The sequence below is a fragment of the Copadichromis virginalis genome, linkage group LG15, assembly GCF_057382275.1.
Source record: "Copadichromis virginalis isolate Kocher_CV1m ecotype Utaka linkage group LG15, C_Virginalis_male_GT1.1, whole genome shotgun sequence".
In the NCBI taxonomy this organism is placed as follows: domain Eukaryota; kingdom Metazoa; phylum Chordata; class Actinopteri; order Cichliformes; family Cichlidae; genus Copadichromis; species Copadichromis virginalis.
The window spans coordinates 19600189-19621585 of NC_140632.1; the positions used below are offsets into that span (position 1 = coordinate 19600189).

At 42.0% G+C, this 21397-nt stretch overlaps 1 protein-coding gene across 4 annotated transcripts in view; it reads left to right on the top strand.

Annotated features, from left to right (window-relative positions):
- tbc1d32 (TBC1 domain family, member 32) overlaps positions 1 to 21397 on the top strand; it is a 108848-nt gene that overhangs the window by 30929 nt on the left and 56522 nt on the right. For all 4 annotated transcript variants that reach the window (XM_085432368.1, XM_085432372.1, XM_085432370.1 and 1 more), the window contains exons 24-27: positions 12715 to 12837; positions 17444 to 17552; positions 20582 to 20681; positions 20770 to 20895. In XM_085432368.1, the coding sequence (XP_085288494.1) occupies positions 12715 to 12837; positions 17444 to 17552; positions 20582 to 20681; positions 20770 to 20895 (458 nt within the window). The remainder of the gene's footprint in view (positions 1 to 12714; positions 12838 to 17443; positions 17553 to 20581; positions 20682 to 20769; positions 20896 to 21397) is intronic.

Consider the following 21397-nt stretch of genomic DNA (forward strand, 5'->3'; position numbering starts at 1 on the left):
CCAGATATCCAAGGCAAATTTCTTGTTAAAATTTTAATCCTTAAAAGCCTTTGTTGTCATGGCTGGATTATTAAAAAACAAGACTAACCCTCAGTCTAACATTCATACACGATGTGCACTGGTTGTGTTTTTAATAATGTAGCTGCAATAATAGAGTTTTTTCTTTTTTTCAAACCACACAGCAGACTTTATGGGTTCTTCATTGTGGATAGTATTAGCTTTTCTATGCATCAGGTGCACCTGATGGTGTTTTATCTGCTCCAGGTAGCTTTTCTTGCATAAATAGAGTTACAAAATACAGCAATAAAAAGTTATGGACGACTGTCTAAAGCTCAAACTAGACATTTAGATGTTTTGTTTTTTCAATTTTGAGACGCACAGTTTTATTTTTTTTCCTCTCAATTAAAGAAAAACAGACAACCGGGCAAACAACTGGCTGTCTGATTTAAAAAAAAAAAAAGTTAAATAGATATCCCGAAAGAACATTCACTTAATTTTGTTCTGAGCTCGTTATCAATAGCAGAGAGTGATTATCCTCAGCAGCACCTTTCGCCTTCTGCCTTGTATTCATGAGGTTTATTCATGAGTTTCTTGTCATGCAAACCTTATGTAAACCTTCAGATGAGAAATAGAAACTCTGCTTCACCTGAGGTCAAACGCAGACATATTACCACCTTGTGTGATTATGTGGCCACAGTCGATGAGAGTGTGAGGGGAGCCAGCCTCATTAATGTGCTCAGGTGTTGATATATCACGTATGCCACATAATGAATAATAGATAACACCTTCAGGTGGTTCTTCTATTTTTTTCCAGTCTCTTCTGGATATCCATTCACTTGAAAGGAACATATAAAAAGTTGTTTGAGTTTTGTTTAACATTATTATGAGATGTTGAGAAATGTGCTCATTGTGGTATATTTTATGGAGGTTCTCTATTTTTAGAAGCAGCATATTTGTTTCCTGGTATTCTCTGTTTACTGTGGTGTTCTTCTACTTTTTATATTGTCAACAAGTCTCTCAATACTTTTGAGCTTTAATACCCTGACTCAGTCCAAGCAAAGCAATATTTATACTGAACCCATAATTTTTCCTAAAAAGATATGATAATGTTACTGTGGAAATGTTAGAGAAATGTTATGTTTCACTGCTATTGTGAGCTTCAGGTGTACATGCTGAATAATTATAAAAACATTATAATATTTGGAATTGAGCAAAAATATGAAAACTTTTTATGGCCACTGTGCTGATAGAGTATTACAAACACGACAGAGTTTTTAGATAATATTAGTATAGAATATTTTGTTATATAATTTATAATAAATGTACACCCTTCTATTCTATATTAAAGTATAGAGTAATAGAGATATACTGACCTCCTTAAAGAAACTCTCAGAATCAAATCTTAGGAGCTTATTGGAACTATTACAGCTTATATTCTTGTGCGCTAACAGTTTTAAATCAGCCTCCAGGAGTACAACACAACTTTCGGTTCTTAATAGACTTCTATCACATTCAGTGCAGGTCTGATCACTGGCACTGCTGTCAAGCAAGCCAAAAGAAAGAAAGAAAGAAAGAAAGAAACCACAATTTCCACCCCTCTTGATCTTCACAAGCTAATGAGAGCTAAAATCCCCCAGCCCTTTCCCTTGTTGCTAAAAGCCTCTTTGTTGTCATGGCAACTGGCTCTCATCCCTCTGTTTTTTTCTCTCTCTGTCTGAATTGTTTGGATGCCTTTATTCCAGTCTCTCCTATTCAAGGCTCTAAACATGCTGCTGTGGAGCTTCACACATTTCAACTGATGTGATTATATTTTAGTATTAGTGTGAATGTGATCTTAAAACTTAAAAAAAAAATGCCAGCAGTGAAAGAAACGGTTATTGGTGTCTTGTAAACTTGCATCACTGACTGTATATATACTTTGGGGACACCACAAAGCTGTTGCTGTCTTTACTGTATCTTGAAAGACTACTAAATAAAGACTGATACATGGGAATCAGAGGTGCAGATTCTCCTAATCACCATCATTTTTAGAATTAACATTATATTTTATTCAGTTTTAGTTTTTAAATTTATTATTAGTAGTTTATTGATTTAGTTAAAAAATCTCATTGAGATTAAAAATCTAATTTCCAAGAGAGACCTGGCGTCATGGCAGCAAAAGTCTAAAATACATGTACCACATAAGTACATAACAATTAAACAAATACAATATCCCGTACAAACATGTTAAAAATATACAAAAAACAATCAATTAAGAGCGACATTAAAAACAATCACACTGACTAAAATAATTATTTTCTCATCAGTTGACCCTATAAACTAATAAGGAACCTGCTTACTGAGTTCACAGACTCAGTGAGCATGGGGCATTTTCCTGTGGACTGCTATATAAACACAGTTGTTCCCTTTCAGTCGATTCACTCGGTACAACACATAAGTATGGGATATCACGCCCTCGCGTGTCCTGGCTGAAGAAACCTTTATTCACGCCTTTACGGCAGATGACGTGTGATGACACGCGCAAGGCCCCGCCCGCACATATAGCCGCTGCCATCACCGTCATCCCTCAGTTCTTACGCTCTTCACCTCGCTGAGAACACCTCTGCTGAGTTGGGCTAGCTAGCTACTGCTAGTTAGCTCCGTTGTCTGCCAACTTGAACCTAGCTTAACTGCCCCTGTTGGTGTTAGCCTCCACCGCCCAGCTGGTGCGTAGGCTGCCCGCGGAGCGCTATTTTCAAGTTTTTCTTGTGCAGCGTTTCGCTTTGCGTTTTGGGAATGGACTCCAAACCGAAGCGAGCAAAGCAGAAATCTTCTGTTCGCCCCTGTCCTCAGGGATGTGGTTTCTCTTTGCACGACAGCGACCAGCACGATGCCTGCCCTGTCTGCCTGGGGATCGTCCACGCTAGGAGAGCGTTGACGGAGCCCGAAGCTTGTGCGTTTTGTCGCCAGCTCCGACGCTCGACCCTGGAAAGACGGGTGACGTTTGTGGAAAGAGTGCTGGGACGCTCGGCTGTCGCACGGCATGACCCTCTTCTTTCCGAGTCTGGAGCCCCGGCTTCGTCCGAGTCCGAAGACGAAAATTTTCAGGTCGATGTCCCCGCGATTAGCTGGGCTGACCACATGGAATACGTTGACGGGTTAGCCGATGACGGACCGGAACCATGCAGGAGCGCTGACGGGCTTCAGCCTGGGTTGAAGCCCGCCAGCGCTCCCCAGGAAGACGATGACGTGCTGGACATCGGCCTGGACATCCATGGTTTGTCGGAGGATGAGCAGGAGAGCTCATTGTCGACCCAATATGCCGCCGCTGCTGCGCCGGTCGGCCACGATGACACCTCTCTTTTCTCCCTGTTTCGCCGTGCCGCTGAGAAGCTGCAGGTGGACTGGCCCTCTCCTCCACCAGCTCGGAAGCCGTCGCGGTTTGCGGGTTTTTTCCTTCCACCGGAGCCCGCAACGGCCAAAAACTGCCTCCCCATGTTCCCAGACTTTCTCTGCGAGCTAACAGCGTCATGGGACAAACCTCTGTCTACCCGCGTCACTGTGCCCGGCTATGGACAGTACATGGAATTGGACGGCGCCGAGGGAGCTGGTTTAGCTAACCCACCCCCTATGGAGCCGTCTCTGGCTGCTTATCTGGCCCCGTCCCATAACCATGGTGTCGGTGGCCCCGCAACTCTGCCGTCCAAGCACTGCAGATTCTCGGCCTCGCAGCTGGAGAAGATTTATCGGGCTCAGGCCGGCACCGCTCGAGCCATGAGCTCCGTCACCATGCTCCAGACGTACCAAGCAATGTGCCTGGCGGAGCTTGGATCGCTGGTTCCGGAGGACAGCCCGCTGTCACCTCTTCTTAACGAGGTTAGAGTCACCACGGATTACATCCTCCGTGCGTCTCGCTGTGCAGCGCTCTCCCTGGGCAGAGGGATGGCTTCGACAGTGGTGGCGCAGAGGCACCTGTGGCTGACCCTCTCCGACGTCCCTGATAGAGACAGAGCTGTGTATCTGGACGCACCAGTGTCTGCGGCTGGGTTATTCGGACATTCACTTGAAGCCATTCAGGCTAGATTCGATCTGAGGAAGAAGCAGACGGAAGCTCTGCGCGACATCATCCCCAGACGCCAGCCCCAGCCCAAGCCCACTGCTAGCTCTCACAGGCCCGCCGCTCCTCTGACAGCTGGCAAGAGACCGGCGCCCACTGCTGGAGTGGGAGGGCCGCCGGCGAGAGCACGTACTCCGGCCCGAGCTCCACGCCAGTCGGCCTGGGGCAAAGGCCCTCCCCCGGGCCCCCGACGGGACCCGACGCCCAGGAGGAAGAAGCCTCAGCCCTCCTAGCTGTGATTGCGAGTGGGGAAGGGATCCGGCAGCAGGGAGACGCTGCTCTTACCCCTCTGTTGCCGCACAAGAGGTGCCGCTTAAGTTCTGTTCAGGTTGTCAGCCCCAGAAGGCGCTGCACTTCCCTATCGCGGTCTCCCAAGCACATAACCCCTGCACACGGTTCAGATGTGTTGAATGTTCAAGCGACCACATCGAGTGTTCCCGCTGTTTTTCATTGTTATGCCCCGGAAAAGGTGCACCCAACAAAATGTATAAATGTACATGTTCCCATGTTGCAATCAATAAAGAGTGTTGTTTACTCTCAAACAATCTCAAATGCTCAACCTGCAGGCGAAATGAGCCAGGTCAGGCAGGGGATGCAGTCCCCTGCAGACACACTGGGGGGCGACGGCGCCCCGCCGTCAGTGCTGCAGGCCAGCCGGCTGGCTGCTCACTTCCCTCAGTGGCGCGCTTGCGCCCCCTCTCCGTGGGTGCTGCAAACCGTTGCCATGGGTTACCGGTTGCAGTTCCGGGTCAAGCCGCCTCGTTTCCAAAGAGTCGTGAACACGATTGTCAACCCCGAGGCAGCCTTGGTACTCAGAGAGGAAATACAGGCGCTATTACAGAAGAGAGCAATACGGGTGGTCCCCGCTTCGGAGACGGACAAAGGTTGGTACAGCCGTTATTTTGTCATTCCGAAGAAAGGGGGAGGGCTTCGTCCCATCCTCGACCTGCGAGTCTTGAACACGTACCTGCGAACGTACAGGTTCAAGATGCTAACACTCAGACAGCTCCTGAGTGCAGTCGGCCCGGGAGATTGGTTTGCGACAATCGATCTAACAGATGCTTATTTTCATGTCGCTATACACCCGAAACACAGGCAGTTTCTGAGGTTTGCATTCGAGGGCGTAGCCTACGAATACCTAGTGCTGCCGTTCGGGCTGTCGCTCGCTCCCCGCACCTTTACGAAATGTGCCGAGGCAGCGCTAGCGCCCCTCAGGAAGAGGGGCATCCGCATCTTGGCCTACCTGGACGACTGGGCTCTCGTGGCTTGCTCCAGAGAACAGGCGGAGACGCAGCTGTCGCGGGTTCTGTCACACATTCAGACACTGGGGTTCTCTGTGAACTTTCAGAAGAGCTCGCTAATCCCAGGTCAACAGATCGCTTTTCTCGGTCTGGAAATATGCTCTCTTTCCAGCCGCGCACGGTTGTCAGAGCACAGAGTGGCCGCGTTTCATCGCTGCCTCGCTCAATTTCAGCTGGGACGCAGACTGCGTTTCCAGACGATATTGCGCTTGTTGGGCATGATGGCATCTATGATCGCCGTAGTGCCGCTTGGGCTGTTGAAAATGAGAGCGTTTCAACGCTGGACTCTCTCTCACCGTTTGTGTGCTTCGCGTCACCTCCGGAGGAGGCTGCCGGTGACTGCGTCTTGCATGCTAGCTCTCCGTCCTTGGAGGGAGCCCGGGCTACTGCACCAGGGCTCTCGGATTGGGAGGGTGTTGTTTCGCAAGGTGGTGTCCACAGATGCTTCCCTAAGTGGGTGGGGAGCGCTGTGCGAGGGTGCGTCAGTGAGAGGGATCTGGTCCGCGGCTCAGCGCCAGCTGCACATCAACCACTTAGAGCTGTTAGCAGTGTTCTTAGCTCTAAAGCGTTTCCGTCCAGTCCTGCAGGGCCAGCATGTCTTAGTCAGGACGGACAATTCAACAGTGGTGTCTTATATAAACAGGCAGGGAGGAACACGCTCTCTTCCCCTGTTGCAGCTGTCTCGCTCTCTGCTGTTATGGTGCAGTGTTCATTTTCTGACTCTAAGAGCCACCCATGTCCCGGGCCACCTGAACCTGGGGCCGGACCTTCTCTCCAGGGGGGGTCCTCTGGTGAGAGAATGGAGGTTACACCCTTCAATAGTGGCTCAGATTTGGGATCTATTTGGCGAGGCGCAAATAGATCTTTTTGCTTCCAGGGTGAATGCTCACTGCCCCCTGTACTTCTCCATAATCGACCACGATGCACCCTTGGGCTTGGACGCGCTAGCGCACCAATGGCCAGACGTGCTCCTGTATGCATTTCCCCCAGTGGAAATGATATCTCCAATTCTGGAGAGGGTGCGTCGGCATTCCCTCTCTCTGATCCTGGTGGCCCCTTGGTGGCCCGCGAAGTCGTGGTATGCAGAAATAATCAGCCTGCTTGCAGCAAGTCCTTGGCAGCTTCCTCTCCGCAGGGATCTCCTCTCTCAGGCGGGGGGGGAAGTGTTTCATCCGCGCCCGGATCTGTGGCACCTTCATGCTTACCTGCTGAGAGGTTAAACTTGGTTGCTAAGGGTCTGCCACCTAGTGTGGTAGCGACGATTCAGAGCGCCAGGGCCTCGTCTACTAGAGGCTTGTACGCTTACAAATGGCGAGCCTTCGAGCGATGGTGCCAGGACCGCCACACTCTCCCATTTCAGTGCTCTATTGTGGATGTTTTGACATTCCTGCAGGAGCTGTTGGATAAAGGCCTTTCGTTTTCGACGATCAAGGTTTATTTAGCGGCTATATCTGCTTGTCATATCGGTTTTGACGGGGTGACACCAGGTGCGCATCCCCTCGCCGTGCGTTTTCTGAAAGGGGTTCGCCGGCTGAGGCCCGTGCTTAAGTCCAGTGTCCCGGCTTGGGACTTGTCTTTGGTGCTGGAGGCCCTTTGTGGCCCTCCGTTTGAACCCGTTGAGTCGGTAGATATGAAACTTCTTTCGTATAAGACCGCATTACTTCTCGCTTTGGCCTCGGCGAAGCGAGTGGGGGACCTTCATGCGCTGTCTGTGCATCCTGCCTGCACACAGTTTTCTCCTGATGGCCGCAAGGTCGTATTGCGTCCGAATGCCGCCTATCTTCCCAAGGTCATGCCTGCATCTTATAGTTCAATGGAGTTTGAGTTGCTGAGCTTTTGCTCCCCTCCTTTTGAATCTGAGGAGCAGAGGAGGGTGCATTCTCTTTGTCCGGTGCGTGCGCTACGCACCTACATTGAGCGCACTCGGGATGTGCGTTTGTGTGACCAGTTGTTTGTCTGCTTCGCTAATCCGAATAGGGGTAGAGCTCTGTCCAGACAGAGGCTGTCCCACTGGATTGTAGAAGCTATCTCGCTGGCATACAGCACCGGAGGTTTTGCGTTGCCCCACGGGGTGGGAGCTCATTCCACCAGGGGGATGGCGACCTCATGGGCTCTTTTTAGAGGGGTGCCTGTGGCTGATATTTGTGCAGCGGCTAATTGGGCGTCGCCGCACACTTTTGTGCGGTTTTATCGGTTGGACGTTACAGCCCCTTCGGTGGCTCATGCTGTCCTTTCTGCTGGGTCTACCACTCACTAAGGATGTGGTGGTCCCGTTCCGGTTCGGTGGCTGCTCTGCGGGGCGTGTATATAGGTCCCATACTTATGTGTTGTACCGAGTGAATCGACTGAAAGGGAACGATTAGTTATGTCTATAACTTCTGTTCCCTGAAGGAGAGGAACGAGGTACAACACAGGGTGGCCCCACTGAGCAGTTGGCTCGGTGAAGAGCGGCTATCGAACTGAGGGATGACGGTGATGGCAGCGGCTATATGTGCGGGCGGGGCCTTGCGCGTGTCATCACACGTCATCTGCCGTAAAGGCGTGAATAAAGGTTTCTTCAGCCAGGACACGCGAGGGCGTGATATCCCATACTTATGTGTTGTACCTCGTTCCTCTCCTTCAGGGAACAGAAGTTATAGACATAACTAATCGTTTTTGCAACTTCCAGTTAGTGCTAAAACTTGCTTTCTTTCTATTGGCCTGCAGAGGGCGACTCCTACTGACTAAAAACAGTGTCAATCACTAGTTTGTTTTTGTAGTTTCCTATTAAATCCAAGCTGATCTTGATTTTGTAAATTATAATTCCATCCAACATCACGTGTCTCTTAGGGTGGGCTACCTTGCATTGCTTGCGACATCTGGGTTGCTATCAAACAGGAACCCACGAAAAGAATCGCTAACTGAGATAAATGACCCAAAATTATCTGTTTGGAAGCTGCAATAAGAACTGGTTCATTCCTAAGGAAGGCTGGTTGAGTGCTTCCTGTTATCACCACCTTTAGCAGAAAGGAATGAAAGGAAACCTGTCTCACAATTAATAGCAACACACAATCAGATCGTTCATGAAATAATATCATCAACATGGCCCACAAGTGACACAGATTATACAAATGTCACGTTTTCCATTTCTTGCCATAACCTGCTGATGTGTTTTGAATATTCAGGTAATGTTAAACTCAAAATGCTCTCTAAACCAACATTATGAGCTCTATTACTATACATACTATCATATATTACTATGTACTTCCCCATTAAAATGATCAAAGTGAATTGGTGGATCACTATAGCTCAGTTTGCATTAGTTAAACATGCTGCTTTTTAGCCTTTAAGATTTTCTTTAATTAGCCTTCACAGAGTCAGGAGTTATACTGGATGGTCTCTTCAGCATGAATGAAAAATAAGAGTGGACAGGATGAGAAACTAATCTCAATTTATCAAACCTTTCATTTCACTTTTAAGGTTATGTACTCCCTTATACTTTAAGATTTTAGCCTTGTTAATGAAGTGATATTTTTCACTTGTGGTTCTTTTTAAAAAGACCACCACGTTAGCAACTCATGTGACTTCTCCATTGACCTCAAGGATACAAGGATGGAGTTCTATAGCCATATTATTTCATGTACAGTCTATGGATAAATCCAAAGGAAAACCTTTTAGAGTGTTCTTACCAGAGTTTAAGAACATAAAGGAATAAGACATTTAATTGTTTTTGTACAGTTGGCATAAAAAGAGTCCTAAGGTGGAAAATGCAGTAGAGATTGCTTTGTTTTGTTTTAATGATGGATTAGCAGCTTATGTCATGTTGTTACTGTGACTCATTTGCGGTGCTAAGGGCCAAATGAAGCTGCTAACTGATATTTGCAGGTGTTCAGTCTGTGGGGCTTTCAGAGTGCGGCTCTAATATATGCAGCTCATTAACACGTGTTTTGACTTGTGGAGAATGGGTTAGATACTAATTTTCTCCCAACTTTTCACTGTATGCGCGCAGAAGTGGAAAACTTTGTTTCTGGGACGAGCTAGTTGTTGGTCTACACCAGTCTCTAAGTCTTGCTGGCCACATCTCAGGAGATTTTCTTTGTTTGCTGATTCTTTTGATTGAAAATGTATGAATTCGTTTAACATTTCATTTGGCAGCAGCATATAAATATTGATGTCTTAGATTGTTTGATTTCTCCCTCTGACTTCAAATGACAGAAGTCTCCCAAATAGCACACCCATAAAGTTGACCATTTGCATCTTACCTAATGCATGACTAATCGATCCGTAGGACGCTCATCAGTCATGCTGTCAGGCAGATTACTCCTGGCTTGCTGTAATTGGTTTATACATAAGTCTTGTGATGCATGTAGGTGTGTGGGCACATCATCAAGTAAGCAATCATCTGTCACAAGTGGGTGTTTTTACCGCTCGCATGTCTTTCAACATTAAATGAAGTGTGCCGCAGACGTGGTCACCATCAATGACAATAAGACTGAGGCGTGAGGTGAGATGAATTGCAGCGTTTGAAGTGAACAGATGTCTCGCTTCAAAAAGGGGCATAACAAGTCTGAAATAATGTGGAATAATCACATTTTGAGTGTGGCCATTAGCTTACTCTCCTGATCTTTTTTCTTTTAATTGCAAATTGCAATTAACACCAAATTACTAGTGCTGTCCCACTGCTTCACTTTGTGCCACTAAATAGCCATTTATACATTTCTGTCCTAATTACATGGTTTGGGTTCCTGTGAAGTTAACTATGCTGCTTTAATTGTGGCACGTGCCATTTAAACTGTTCAGTAATGTCATAGCGACCTCCATATAGTGGTTTGCAGGTTCACCTGACAAGCGAAAGATTCCCGGTTTGATCCTGGGAGGAGGCAGCAGTCCCTTTGGGGTTGTGTCAGGAAAAATCATCCAAATCAAACATGCAGAGCTACCTGCTGTGGCAACCCCTAGGGAATAAGTAAGAAGCTGACCACATGTTACGATTAACTAACACAACATAAATGCACTGTCATTATAAATGGCTGGCAAGGGCTTTGTTATGCCTTGTGTTTCCTTAGTTTTAAAGTTTAGAATTGATGTAGTTAACTTTTTCTTTTGTGCATCCTTAAGTTCACTCGCTTTACTCACTTTCCTTTAGAACTGCCTTAATTGTTCATGGCATAGATTCAGCAAGGTGATGGAAACATTCCTAAGGGTTTGGTCCATATTGACATGATAGCATCATGCAGTTTCTGCTCATCCATAATGCAAATGTAAACAGTTTAAACTTCTTCTATCTACATGCCTAAATGCAATGATTTGCTGCCTTGTCATTGGCTAATTATATGTGTACAGGCTCTACTTTAAGGTTATGGTTCCTGTGAAGTATCTACACTGCAGATGGTAGGGATGAAGTAACTAGATATATTTATTTTGCGGAAACACAAAATCTTCATGAGACGGTCTCCCTTAATGAATTTAAGATAAATTTGAATGACCTGGAGGCACTTTTAAGTTGATAGTCTCTGATGTTTCTCTATTTCACATGTTTTTCACTGTGTGGATATTCTTTGTATAACTGTTGTGTAACCACTGCTGATTGGCCTGCTGCCTAGCTTGGCCGGGACAAAAGAGACCGAAATGTCAAGAGTCATGTTTTCCTGATTAAATAAAGATTAAATAAGTAAAAAATACATTTTGTAGCATTAAATTTAGCTGCTGTCGAAGACAGTTTATAAATGATTTATTAGAAAATATTTAGCAACCGCTGAAAAAAACTACTATATAAATAGTGCCTTGGATTGCTTTCTGTGATAGTAAACTGATGTTATTCATCCAGAAGCATGCAGTTAAAAAGACTAATGCGACACCTGGTCTTCAACACACTTCAAAGTGGAATATCAAGTAGACAAACTGAAAGTAGGTTTTGTCCTCCATTTACTTGTTTCAAACTGAGACGAGGTCACAAGGCCCAGTAGACTCTCAGCCTCTTGCTGTGCTGTTGTCTGAAAGAGTGAGTAGAGCTGTCAGTCACACAGGAGTCCAAGAAACTGTCCAGCTGCTAAAAAGGTGGCGTTTCTCACAAGTTCTACAACACTCAAGAGACTCAAGACTCAATATGTCGAGTAATGTCCACAGATACCTGTCGTCTCTGAGCACATAAACACACAAATGCATTTTCAAAATTGAAATGACATTTTGTGAAAAGTGAGAGCCAGACAATTTTAAAAGTCCTTTTTAAATGTTTGAAAATAATTTTGACATTTCTGTAATTTAGTGTTTTTTAATGGCTTATTTTATAAACCTGGTTCACTAAAAGCTCTAGCACTGAAGAAGAAATTCTGCAGTGCAGACTGGGATTATTAGCTAATTAAAACAGTTTCATAAAAACACACTGACATCGCTTTTCTTTTCTTGCATATCCTAAATTGCTGCAGAAAACATCAAAATGAAGGTCGGAGACCTTGTTATTTTATATATGATTAAGATCTTAAAGGGCACCCACTGTTGGCAGTGAAAACGGCATCCTCTCTGGCACTTCACCTCATTATACCGTGTTACGGTTTTTGGCATCCTCTGGCTTTCTGCCTGTTATACCTTGCTATCTTGTGAAGTCTCTTTGTAGTGTAGTCCTCTCAGTTGTGCCAGTATGCTTAAGCATTTCAGTTCACTACTCAGGTATAAAGCATGGAAAATCTCATTTTGAAAAAAACAATTAGCGGGAAATTTAATATGAGGGACCAATTTTGGCAGAATTACAGTAAACATTAACTAGATTGTTATGATTATTGGTGCGTATCCTTGATGTACATATGGGAAAACTCTAATATGCTCTTAAATCCAGTATAATGCAAAATCAGCTTTGGTACTGAAGGGATAAAGTGGTGAGGGAGTGAAATTTGGTATTGGTATTGTTTTTTTCTTATTTTCTCTACTGGTCATGAACCTTGGCCTCAAACACAGAGTTTTCATTGGCTTCTGCTTCTTTACTTTCTCAAAAAGCTCCTTTGAGCAGCCTGTATGAGTCTGGCTTCATTACCAGCAACTGAAAATCAACCATGAAACCTTTCCTAAGGGTTGCTACTTAACAAAGCTTACAATTGGCTACAGCAAGCTGATGGGGGAAAAATTATGTTGGGCAACCTAGTACTTGCAGACATAAAAGGCCGGGGGAATTAGACAACAAAAAGAATAAATGGGGTCTTTGCCTGCACGATTTTACCCTGCTGTATAGTGTGGTAGAAATTACAGCTCGTTTTTCTCTGTGCTGCTGTTCTGCTACAATATCTCAGACTGCCAGGCCTCTCTGTATTTTGATGTCTATGTTTTTGTTTGTTTGTGTTGCTGCAGACTACTTAACGTGCTCTGCTGTAATCTGGACACCTTTCTGCTGTTGGAGAGCCAATATAACATCTGCTCCATGTTGCTGCAGAGTCAAATGCGGAACGTCACTGACCCAGACTCCAGTGAGGGGTATGAACTCATAAACACATGCTTAAAAATTTATGGCAAGTTATTTAAGAGTTTAGTCCATTAATATTTGAATGATAACACAATTTTTGTAATTTTGCTTTTGTACATCAACATCAACAATCAAGAAAGCCAATCATTTTCGGAGGCTCAGTTTACTCCACATTTAACTGAGAAGCAGCTTCAACCATGAGAGGTCTGTCCATTGTTATTCCAAGAAAAATTAAGCAAAATAAAGGCTCTTTAGTCAGGTAGCTGTTGACTTGAATCAATCACTCAAGTCAGTATGAGGTCCCGTGATGTGTTGATTCACATCACTGATTCACCATTGGGCTAGAAATCCAAAATGAATCTAACAGAGACAGAGCGAGTAAGAACTTTAGAATTGGAAAAATATACATATTGTTAAAATTAATAAAATTTCACAATACAAATAGATAATGATCCAGAGCACACTGTAAAAAAAAAACACCAAAAAAGAAGGCATAAAAATTGGATGCCCTTCAATGGTCAGTTTAGTCACCCCTTGTCAATCCAAGCATGCTTTTCAGTTATTAAATACAAAACTCAAAGCAGAAAGACCCACAAACCAGCAACCACTTAAGGTGGTGCTGAATTTGTGGGCAAAATTTGGGACAGTGTTAAAAAATGCCTAAAATTTCTAAACTGTCAACTCCAAACTAAGTCTGTACTTAAATCACATCTTGATTGTTTGACTTACAAGACACCGTGGTGGTGTAGAACATTATAAGGATTGTGTCATTGTCTCAATATTTATGGACCTAACTGTTTCATTTTTTTATTGTTCATAATTGTTGATAATTCTCTTCAGTCTTTTTAACAGGTGTTTGTTTAGCTTTTGTTAAACTGAAGTACTAGTTTGTATTTAAGTTAGTAATGATAGAATATATTAATAGTTAATTACTAATATTATTACTTATTGCAGTTCATATACTATGTTGTTGTTTATTTTTTTCTGCGCTTGAAATCTGAGTCAAAAGTATAAACAATTCAGTATTTAAAAAACTAAAACCAACATTTGAGTTAGCTTCTAGTGAGTTAATGAGGCTAGCTCGCCTTTTAAAGTACGAAAACTTTCTCATTCAGAGGTGTAATATAATGTGATTTTTTTTCAGTTACCACCCACATCTCCTTGTTACATAGAATAGAATACAATAGAATAGAATAGCCTTTTATTGTCATTGTATATGTACAATGAAATTCTGGGCGCTCTACCCCAACTGTGCATGGAAAAGAAATATACATAGTAGGATGGCAAGAATAATAACAGACAAGATGAGTATATACAAACAAGAAGAATATATACAAATCAGGAAGAAGGCACACAAAAGGGAGGGACATCTTTCAGTGTTGGTGACACACATTTACTAGGTCCTGAGAAATAATGGTCCTGCTTTAGAGATCTAAAATGTCTACGTTGTGATGCTGGAAAGGTGGCTTTACATCTCATTTGACTCTTTGTGTTTACTTTTGTATGCATTCACTGGTTACATTCATGCGTTAAACACAACTTGGTAAGGTTTAGACTGTTTGTTTAGGTTAAGAAAGAAGTTGTGATTTAGGATTAGAGCATGCACCTAATCACTAATGGGCAGGGTACAGGTGAAAAAGGAAACTGTGTTCATAAATGACATCCCAGTGGACAAAGCAATGCTTACTGGCACCCCAGGACTTGGGAGACGTCACCTCTGGAATTAAAAAATTGCCCTAACCTAAATTCTTTCTTATGGCAAGCAGAGGGTGACTGCTGTGCCATTCAAAACCAAATAAATCTACAAGAAAATTGCATTGTTGCTTTAATATGACCTTAGCAGACATTTTCCCAATGAGCTTACATTCTCAGTCGCTACTTGAAAGCCATGTTTTATGAGCCCAGAATTGAGTGAAATAGATGATAAAACAGTCAGTCAGGGCTCCAAAACAGGACTTTACAAATCACTGAGTGGTGTCACAGTGGTTATAGTAGCCATCATTTATCTACAGTCTATGAGCTTACTGTAAAATTCAAACATACGATGTACAATAATTTCAGGAAAAGCATGTTTACTTGAAATCTGAAGAACTCCAACAACAAAAAGCGCTAATAGCGGAAGTTGTTTCATAATCTCTCTGTCGTTAATGTACATTAACGACATCTGTAAAGTGTCCAAAGTATTAAAAGTGGTTCTCTTTGCTGACGATACAAACATTTTTTGCTCTGGTGATGATCTGCAGAATTTATTGGAGGATATGACTAATGAAATAAGTAAAGTGAAGTTCTGGCTTGATAAAAACAAATTATCATTAAATTTGAATAAATCTAAACTTATGTTATTTGGAAATAGTAGTTTAAATACTAATGCAAAGATTCAAATAAATGGTGTTGATATTGAAAGAGTCAGTGAAAATAAATTTCTGGGGGTAATAATAGATGAAAAACTTAACTGGAGAGCTCACGTAAGATATATTCATTCCAAAGTATCACGAAGCATTGCAGTACTAAACAAGGCAAAACAGGTATTCGACAGAACATCACTTCATATTCTCTACTGTTCACTGGTTTCACCATACTTAAGCTATTGTGCAGAGGTCTGGGGCAATAACTATAAAACCACATTACATTCACTTTTTACTCTTCAAAAGAAAGCAATTCGAATCATCCACAATGCAGGTTATAGGGAACATACAAACTCACTATTTTTGCAGTCTGAAATATTGAAAATTGACGATATAGTGAAATTCCAAACAGCACAAATTCTATTCAAAGCAAAAAATAAAGAACTGCCAGGTAATATTCAGAGTATGTTTTTTTTGAAAGAAGGAAGTTATAATTTAAGGGGTTTTTGTAACTTCAAAACAATGAAGGTACGTACTACAAGAAAAGGCTTTTGTGTTTCTGTTCAAGGAGTGAAACTATGGAACAAACTGAATATGGAATTAAAGCAATGTCCAAACATAAAACTGTTCAAAAAGAGTTATAAAAATATGATCTTCTCGATCTATAAAGAAAAGGAAAATATTTAAATTAAGTGAATGTCTCTATTTAAAAACAAACAAACAAAAAATTCATGATGTGATATTATAGTATATAGTATATCAGAAATCTGTTCACTATTTTTATTACAAATTATATCAGTAAGGAAGCTGACTAAATATTCACTGATAATTTATGGGACAGGGGTGGGATTAAATAAGTGTATACTTCTTCCCACTCCCTTTCAACATGTAAATTAATCAGAATGTTTTTTTGTATGTAATTTGTATAGTATATTTTTTTTCTCTCATTTCTTTTCTAAATGTACTTGTATATTGTTCACATGTTGAAATAAATTACCAATCAATCAATCAATCAATCAATCTATGCCCACTCGGCTGTCACAGTCACTCTCATATTTGAAGGTTTTTTGTTTCTCTGTGAATCACTTCGATATGACAGAACACTTTTGAAATTAATCAGTGCTCAGGATGAGAAATTGTTTGTTTGCCTTGTGACAAATAAAATAAAATAAAGCAGAAAGAAAGGGAAAAGGCCCTTTCCGAGAGTTTATATTCAAGAGCCCTTTTCTGTTGTTCATTTCTGGCAGAGTCATTGCTGTTGGTTTGAATGGGAATGGCCCTGAAATGCCAGCTCGCATGGCATGTCTGAGTGCTAGCTCAATTTTTGAGAGTGATGAGTCGTTAATTCATCCTTCCATCTCCTGATCTCTTTTCCTCTCTTTTTCTCATTGTTATTATGAGCGTACTATTTCTTTTCTATCTCATTCTCATCCCTTTCCTTCTTCTCCATTCAGTGTCATCTAAACGTAACACATTTTTGGCATTTCATGACTGACTTTTTCTGTTGTAGCTCTTTTGCCCGTCTCTTTATTCATATTTTGCTTCTGACCTTTTCAGTATGAATAACACCAGGATTTATCAATCATTTTCTTTTACTACACTTCTTTTAGCCACGAGGGTGTATATTTTTTTTTTTTCTCGTGCTTAAAAATGTATGCAAATTCCCTTTTGTGCCAAGCAGGCACCCAAAAAGAGCACCATATAAGAGAACAGTCCTTTTTATTACTCATTTCAAGTCCAAATTGCTGCAGCTGTTAGAACTATCCAGCATGGCTGACACCCTTCGATCCTGAAGTGCCTTTATAATTGGAATATTCTCTGATCTAATCGGAATTTGTAACTTGAAAACCCTGCTATCTTTTCTAACTTGCCTCACAGCAGTGTACAGTTTAAGTTATTGAGAGGCTTCAAACTCTGTGTAAAGTACTTCACAGGACTTAAAAACACATAGAGTGACTTCCAGTGTGGTTCCATTTTCATTTGAAGGGCAATCTTGCCTTTGAATGTTATTGGCAGTAATTGCACATGCCATGTGGGCATAATTGGCCAAAAGTTCCTTTTATATTTATATATGTTTTCTCTTTAAGTCATAACTAGAAATACCTATGATATACAAACTACTGAAGATGCATGACATCAAGGCTGATTTCCATGCTCATTGCTGAGCTCTTCTTTAACCTCCCTTTAAAGAGGGTTTGCTAAACGTCCGGAAACTTAACTTGATTTAATAAATGTCAGTAAAATAACCTCCAGTCTTCTCTGTTCTTCTCAGGACTATCATCATAGACAGTCTGTCAGTGGAGAGGAACCATGTGCTGGTTCGTGTTAGTGTCGTTGGAGGACCATCTGAGAGGAGGCTCCCTCCTCGAGACTTGCAAGAGGTGAGCTTTCCTTTGAATTGCATGGAATTAGTCATACCTTTCTACATGCTGATTTGACTGTTGCTGCCACTTAAAATTGGTTTTTTGTTTTGTTTTTTGTTTTGTACAAAACTGGCCCACTGGCCCTGGCTAACCCTTCTCACCAGTTTTTTGTAGTCAGCTTCTGATTGCAGAGTGAAGTCAACAGGAAAAAAAGTTACAGTGGATTCAGGGAAAGAGAGGACCTACTGGGCCAGTAACACTGCTGTTGTTTTTTTATTGTTTCATAGGATCATCTTGTCCTTTTTTTTGTTTCACAGCCAGTAAACAAGGACACCGCAGGACTCAAATACACAACCTGCAGCTAGGAGGTTACAGTTCAAAAAAGGCACACTTTAGTGGGCAACAAAGGTTTAGGTACACAGCAGATCAGACAGGGGAAAAACAGAGACAGGACCCAGGGAGAGCAGGCACAGTAACACTAAATGGCCCGGCAGCTTTGAGTATAAAAAACCATACGAATAATAACAAAGGGACAACATAAGCTGAGACTTGACTTGTTTTTATTTTTCCCTTCACCATTCCTCAAACTCAGTATTCCCCCTGGTCACAATCCGTGCAAAAACCCATCCCTCCACTTCTGTTCTGCACTTCTGCTACTCACAGTTTATTACAGATGAAGTGTCCTACTGATTACCATCAGAGCTTCAGTTGTTTGAAGCCTGCAGGTTTATTTGCTTATTTACTCAGCATATTTTGGGATAGAAATAAATTATTTAGGTGTTGTTTATGCAGAACTGAAAACAGGAACTAATTTATGCTGAGGTCAAGGAGAGGATATGAAATATAATTTGGAAGAGGGGGAAGGTGTAAATTGTTTCCGTCGTGTTTCACAGGTCTCTCTTATGCCCTTCCCCTGTTACTTGTAGAGAATATAAGAAATAGAAAGCTGTTAAATAAGTTCTTAATTTGTGTGAAGTCTTCAAAACGAATAAAACAAGTTTTTTAGAGGCATGAAATTAAGTGATTCACTGTAAGTGGTACAAGTCTACTCCAAATGTTTAGAGCTGAGCCGTATATATTTTGTGTTCTGCTTCTTTAATGTAACAGCAGAGCTAGACGTGTTATGTTGGGATCAGGCCTAAAAACATACTGGCAGCAAAGTTACTTTATAAAATGAGCAGAGAGGTTTACAGTCAGACATCAGTATAAAAGCAAAACACTGAGCACAAAAGCCTCTCTGCAACTTTACTCAGCTGTGCACACATGCAGAGATCTGCAACATCAAACATCAACTATTTTCTTTTGTATCTAGTATCGTATTACATAGCATAACGTTACATTCATTAAAATGCAATGTAATTTAGGATTTTAAAGAAACTGTTTAATGCTGTGAGTCAAATTCCCCAAAAATCCCAAAAAAGCAATAACGAACAAACGAAAAATACAGTTGTATTGTGACAGCCCTCTGCCCTGCCTGCTGTGTGTGTCCATCTGTATTGTTTTGCTTGTTCCTTTAGTTTGAGTTAATTAGCACAACTGGGAGCACCCGGTCAGTCTCCTTGGGGCATTTAAAAGCTGGCTTTTGCTCTCTGTCCATCCACCCAGCACCGTGCTATCTTTTTGGTTGGCTTTAGTCTGATTATTTTAGGTTATACACTCACAACACCACACACCTACCATCCAAACACTCATCCATCTGTTGACACACTGATAAAACTTATAAAGTTAACTGTGATTGTTTATTTTTGGTTGATAAATTGTGCAGTTTTTAATGTGCCTCTCCCATTACTTATCATGGCTCATGAGCCGAACCATGACAGACACTCTGAGGAACCCTGTCTTATACTTTTTAAGAAAGTGACTAGAGGTGCACTCAAATTGAATGTCCATGAATTTAATTAAACCCAGCTTGGTAGTTTTTGTGTAACCTTGCTGGCCAGCAAACAGGATTGAAAACTTACCTCTCCATCAGCTTCCTAATAATGTAAGGACACAGAAATTTAAAGGCTCGCTTTGTTACCTACAGTAACAGCAAGGTCATGTGGGGTTTGTCTCTATGCCTTCAAGTGCTCCTGTTTCCTGTCATATCCCCCCCCAAAACAAACAAACAAACAAACAAACAAACAAACAAACAAAAAATGTCATTTAGCACTTCAGGTTTGGCTGTAGCGGCAACTGTGATCCTGAATAGTTGTCTGTCTCTGTAATTGACTAGCCTGCCAATAGTGTAACAATATCATGCTGCTCACATATTCATTACAAGTTCTCAAGCTGCATACAGATTGTGTGCCATTCCAATTTTTTCCAACATCTTCAGACAAGCACATCATTGAGTGGTAGACTCAAATACCAACAGGGATTATCATGAGTGTAGGGCACAGACAATTGGATAAAGAGGCCTGCTTTCTAAACTTCATTAACATTTAGAGCATATTATTTTGGCAAGTCACATGCTGAGTTATGACCCAAAAGTTATGGTTCTTCAGAAATAAGTAATGAGAAAAATAATGAATGCGGCACTAAATGGCAGTGGGTTATGCAAATAAAGAAATAAATGAAGGAGGAAAAGAGGGGGGAAAAAACAAAGAGGGGGCGAAATAAGTGATGGCACATAAATATAAACAACCATTTTATGAAATGCTACCAGCTCAGAGCAAAACAATTGCTCAGTAATGAATTCATCAACACTGTTTAACTGCACTACGCTATTCATAATTTTCCGTGTTTCAGAAATACTGTCACCATACATTATCATCAGAAAGATAAAGTATATTCCATTGAATTACAAACAAATGCTAGCAGCCCTGCATAATAATGTGTCAAAAATTCAGAAAAACAGCCATAAAATAGTCAGAGTAAGACAAAGAGAATAAATGGAAATAACGTGACTCATGCAAGTCTGAAAAGGACTTGCAGTGCTAATCACCACATCTTAATATGTTTTTGTTATCATGACATTGTAACCGTGTGGATTTAAGCGTAACGTATTAAACATTGTGTGGGCATAAGTGGGCATCAGGTTTTTTTTTTTAATCTGCTTGCTCTAGGGAGAAGGAGAACATCCTTACCCCTGGCCCTGGTTTTCATGCTATCCCGTACCTCGCTGCTACACTTTGGATCCACCAGACATCCTACATACCTCACCGGGTAGGAGGAACATTGATGAACTCACTAATAATATCTTAGTGTTATTGTGATTTTTTTTTTTCACCTCTAGTCCTTTGTCTGTCTTCAGACTCCGAGATCAGTGCGTTTCTGTCTTCATGGAAAGATCCAAAGAATGACGGAAGCTGGGTGGAAGCCTGCCGAACGTTGTACTGTAAAGTCATGGCGTCAAAACCCAACGTGTTAACTGGAAAGGGTAAGCTGCTGGCTCTCTGGGTTTCTGTTTCTCCCACATCTAGTTAAACGCATCACATTTCTAATACACTACATTGCCCCCTGTGTTGATTGTAGAAGAGATGCTCTTGCAGCAGTTGAAAAAAGTGCAAATTATCTTTTTACGCTAAAAATGTTTCTCTTAAAGTGTGAGAGAATTTTTTATTTTTAAAAAGTATAGAAAAGCTAACTGAAGGGTCATGAAGAGTACTTCACAAACTGTGCTGGGTATGACTGAGCATTACTTCTTGAGGATTGGTGATAATGTATTTCACGCTATTTCATTCAAACAACAGTACCAGAAAGGAGACTAGCTAGTGGTAAGAGTCACACCAATTAGAACATGTAACAGCTACCGATTTCAGAAATACCTGTGAAGAAGCTCGTCGAATTAATGTCTTTTTTGAACTATTTTGTACCTACAGCTTAATTCACCTTCAGTGTATCTGCACCATTTGCTTTAGCTATTTTTCTTTGCCTCCAGG